This window comes from Streptopelia decaocto (genome assembly GCF_964273445.1).
Source record: "Streptopelia decaocto genome assembly, chromosome: 4".
Lineage (NCBI taxonomy): Eukaryota > Metazoa > Chordata > Aves > Columbiformes > Columbidae > Streptopelia > Streptopelia decaocto.
In genome coordinates this window covers 44,269,211-44,272,821 of record NC_138658.1, presented here as the reverse complement: position 1 = coordinate 44,272,821, position 3,611 = coordinate 44,269,211, and the positions used below count along the sequence as shown (strand labels likewise).

General features: G+C 64.5%; 1 protein-coding gene across 2 annotated transcripts; it reads right to left on the bottom strand.

Annotated features, from left to right (window-relative positions):
- Positions 1-587: 587 nt before the first annotated feature.
- HELT (helt bHLH transcription factor) lies at positions 588-1,935 on the bottom strand (the record flags this gene model as incomplete). 2 transcript variants are annotated; one of them, XM_082051177.1, is made up of 4 exons in its annotated part: positions 588-1,084; positions 1,206-1,302; positions 1,447-1,551; positions 1,909-1,935. In XM_082051177.1, the coding sequence occupies 4 exons, from the start codon at positions 1,933-1,935 to the stop codon at positions 588-590; spliced, it is 726 nt and encodes a 241-aa protein (XP_081907303.1). The 2 variants fall into 2 exon arrangements, with proteins under 2 accessions (XP_081907303.1, XP_081907304.1); XM_082051178.1 differs by having other exon boundaries at positions 588-1,081.
- Positions 1,936-3,611: the final 1,676 nt, after the last annotated feature.

Below are 3,611 nucleotides of genomic sequence, written 5' to 3'. Positions count from 1 at the left end.
AACAACCTGCGCAAGCAGAGAAACTCGCTGGCAAAACACGCGGGAGGCGGGAGATCCCGGTGCCTTTCGGACGCGTGTCCTCGGGAGCGCACCCCCACGGGGCCGTGGGAGGAGAGTACCCACGGCGTTACTGCGGGGGAGGCGTCCCCCACCCCGCGGGCCATCCCCGGGACTTCATCCCGCCGGCGACTCTCCCAGCCCTCGGTGACAGCCTTGTAGCCCTCTCCGACCACGTTTCACTGGTGGTTTTCTTCCCTGAGTGGGGTAGGGGGGAGACCCCCACACCGCCACCCGAGGAAACTCCCTCCCGAAAACAAGAAGGGGCGGCGTGTATAAACATTTATTCCAAGGCATCGCTTGTACAGGCACCACACCCGGAGGTGGGAAGAAGAGCGAGTGGGGGCAGATCCAGGCCCCCGGAGCGGGCGGGTGGGGACAGAGCCGGGCCCCCGAGGTGGGCGGCCGGGGGCTCCCCGCCCTCCGCGGCCCCCGCGCAGCTCTTTGCCCCCGGCGGCCTTCCCGTGCGCCCGGGCGTAGCTCGCAGTGTCCGCGGTCATAAATAGGGTTTTTCAGGCGGGGACGAGTCTCTATAGCATGGAAGGGTGCTGGCCAGGGGGCAGCCCGAAGGCGTTGGGGTGGGAATGGCCGAGGAGGTTGAGGTAGTGGCGGTCCAGCCCCTGCACGGAGGAGAGGAAGGTGCTGCGCTGTTGGCCGGGGCTGGCGAGGGGCACGGCGGCGTTGGGGAGGTGATAGGGTAGGGAGGGGCTGCGGGCGGCACCGTGCCAGGGGAAGGGCCCTCCCGAGGGCGGCTGGAGCACCGCCTCGCCGGGGCTGTGGCCATGCCCGGGGCACTCGGGCCCGGGGTGCAGCTGGTAGGAAAGGTCCGGCTCCGGGAGGGAGCCCAGGGAGGTGAAGAGTGGTTCGGTGACGAAGCGCGCCTTGGACTGGAGGAAGGCCAGGATACGGGCGTATTTGGTGTCTTTGGTCTCCATCCTCTCCACCGTCGTCAGGTAGTGGACCAGGTTCTTCATACACTCGTGGTAGCCGTAGTGGAAGTAATTGGCAAACTCGGAGAGTAGCTCTGCTGGAAAGGAAGGGGCAGCGGAGCTGAGCTCCTCGGGGTTCGGTCGTGGGGAAATCGGGGCCGCTCCCAAGCCACAGGTGTACCGGTGGGGGCCCGCGGGGGACCGCACCCGCCCACCTACCCTTCTCGCGGCCGCGGGGGAAGTCCGCCGAGTGCAGGGCCCGCAGGTACTGCACGGTCATCTCCAGGATCTCCGCTTTCTCCAGCTTCCCCGAACTCTGCAACGGGCGGGGCAGAGGGGCATCACCTCTCCCTTGTGGCTGCGCTGTGCTCCGGCGGGCCGACCCCCCGAGCCCCCCAGCATCGGGGGGAGGTCGCTCCGCGCTGGGGAGAGGAGGGCAGTTGCCGCCCTCCCTGCCTACCTGCTTGGCCAGAGCCATGGGCACCGTCTTCCCCAGCTCGGTGAGGCAGCGGTTGATGCGGTCCCTCCTCCGCTTCTCAATCACTTTGTGGGAAACCGGCGTCCTCTGCAAAACAGACGGGGCGCGTTAGTGGGGGCAAAGCAGCCTGATACGGCCTCGCCGAGGCGACCGCCCCCGGTCCCGACCCCTACAGTGTGGCCGGTCCCGACTCCGCTCCGAGCAGCGGCACCGACCGCGACACGGCCCCGGGAGGGATGCTCCGGCGGCGGGTCCTCTCCGCGCCCACCCGGGGGCTCCCCGTCTGCGCGGGCGACCCCGGCAAGGCAGGCTTGTTTGGGAGGGGAGGAGTGGTGGTTGTTTTTTGAGGAGAGGCTTTTTGAAGGGAAAGGCCATGAGGGGGATGGGGCCAGGTCCAGCCGGCAGCTTCGCAAAGCCGTGCGCGCAAAGCAGACGGCGACTCACCCTCCGCTCCTTGAGCTTGGAGGCCATGGTGGGCACTGCATCCCCGCTCTCTCCGGGCCCTTTATAAAGCCATCACTTCTTGGGGGGGACCCCGGGGGGCCTCCACAGGCCCGCTGATCCCATAGGATTAGGGGCGAGCGGCGCCGGGGGAATGTATGCATTAAAGATCAGGGTGGAAGGGGGCGAGAGAGGGATGATGTGTGGGTTTGTTTTTTTTTCCTTCTCTCTTCTTCCTTTCGCCCCCCTCCTCGCCCCCGTCCACGCAGCCGGGGGCGGCCCAGCTGTGTCGCCCCACGTGGACTTCGGGGACACACGTGACGGTCCCACAATAGCGGCGGGGATGGGGCCGGGGATGCGGCGAGCGGAGCGCAGGACGCGGTACTGCGCCTTGCGCCCCGCTCGCCGCATCCCCGGCCCCATCCCCGCCGCCTGCCTGCAAATCCCCGGCACCCCCCACCCCTCCCCTTAGTCCCGGCGCTGACTGCATTTTAAAGCCTGTCCAGAGTCATTAAAGTAATTAAGTAAGCCCTTAATAGGCTGTTCCGCCCAGTTCAAGGGAGAACCCTTGGAGACGGAGTGGCCCCGTTTGTTCTCAGGCTTTTCTCACACGACTTGGTGACACGTCCATCTTTATAAGAGATGGCAGCGAGGCTTTTTTTTTGTTTACACCGCTTTATGCGACGGGGACACCCCGGCAGGTGTGGGACCGGAGGGCTGGCACACGATATCCCCCCCCACACCCCCCTCTTCTTTTTTTTTTCCGCCGGCCCGGGGAGGCTCTCGCCAGCCTTTGGCACACGACGCTCCTTTTTTGTGTGGTGTGCGCGTCTGTGCGTTGTTGTTTTACCCCCCCTGCTCCCCCCCTCTCCTTTGGAGAGGCTCAATTTGTAGCCTATTATCCTATAGGAAAATGTCCCATTGAAAAGTATGAATAGTTTCATTGGGCCTAAATTTTAATAATGCGGGTCAAAGAAAAGAGGGGCAAATAAAGAGGGGATCGCAGCTGGTCCGAGAGTGCATTATTCGGTGTCACCTGCGAGCGGGGTCGCCGACAGACCCCCTATTCATTTGCCTAATTTTGGTCAATTTAACAAACTTCAGGAGAAATTATTGTGGCATTGTTAAGGAGGGTAAAGCTTTCTGATCGAATTAACAGCATGTTTTGATCCGGTAAATGTCATTAAAAAGAAAGAAACAATCGCGTTTAAAGGGGGGCTCCGAGTTGAACGCGCCAAGTGGAGACGCCGGAGCGCAAAGCTCACAAAGGGAGCAAGTAACTGCCACAGGGGAACTTTTGTACGCTCACATTGCTGAGGTTTTTTACACAAAAAGGCATTATTTCATACTTGAATACGTTTAATCCAACAATTGTCTATTTTCTGCAAACATATTTTCACAGCATTGTTAGCTTTCCTCTCCGCGGCCCTCCGCCCGGGCAGCCGCGCTCCTCGCCTGGCGAGCGCATCGAGCCCCCGGCCCGCCCCGACCCGCCCCGCACCGCCCCGCCGGGGCCGCCCCGCCGCGCCGGGGGGGGCCGCCCGCCCCTGCCGCCCGCCGCCCCCCCCCGACAGCACGGCGGCAGGCGGGGAGCCCCCCGGGCCCTCTCCACGGCCGGCGGTGCGCCTCCGGGGCCGGCACCGGGCCGCGGGGCCGCCCGCCCGCCTCTCCCGCCCCAGCCCCCCGCCGTCCCGCCCTCGGTGCTG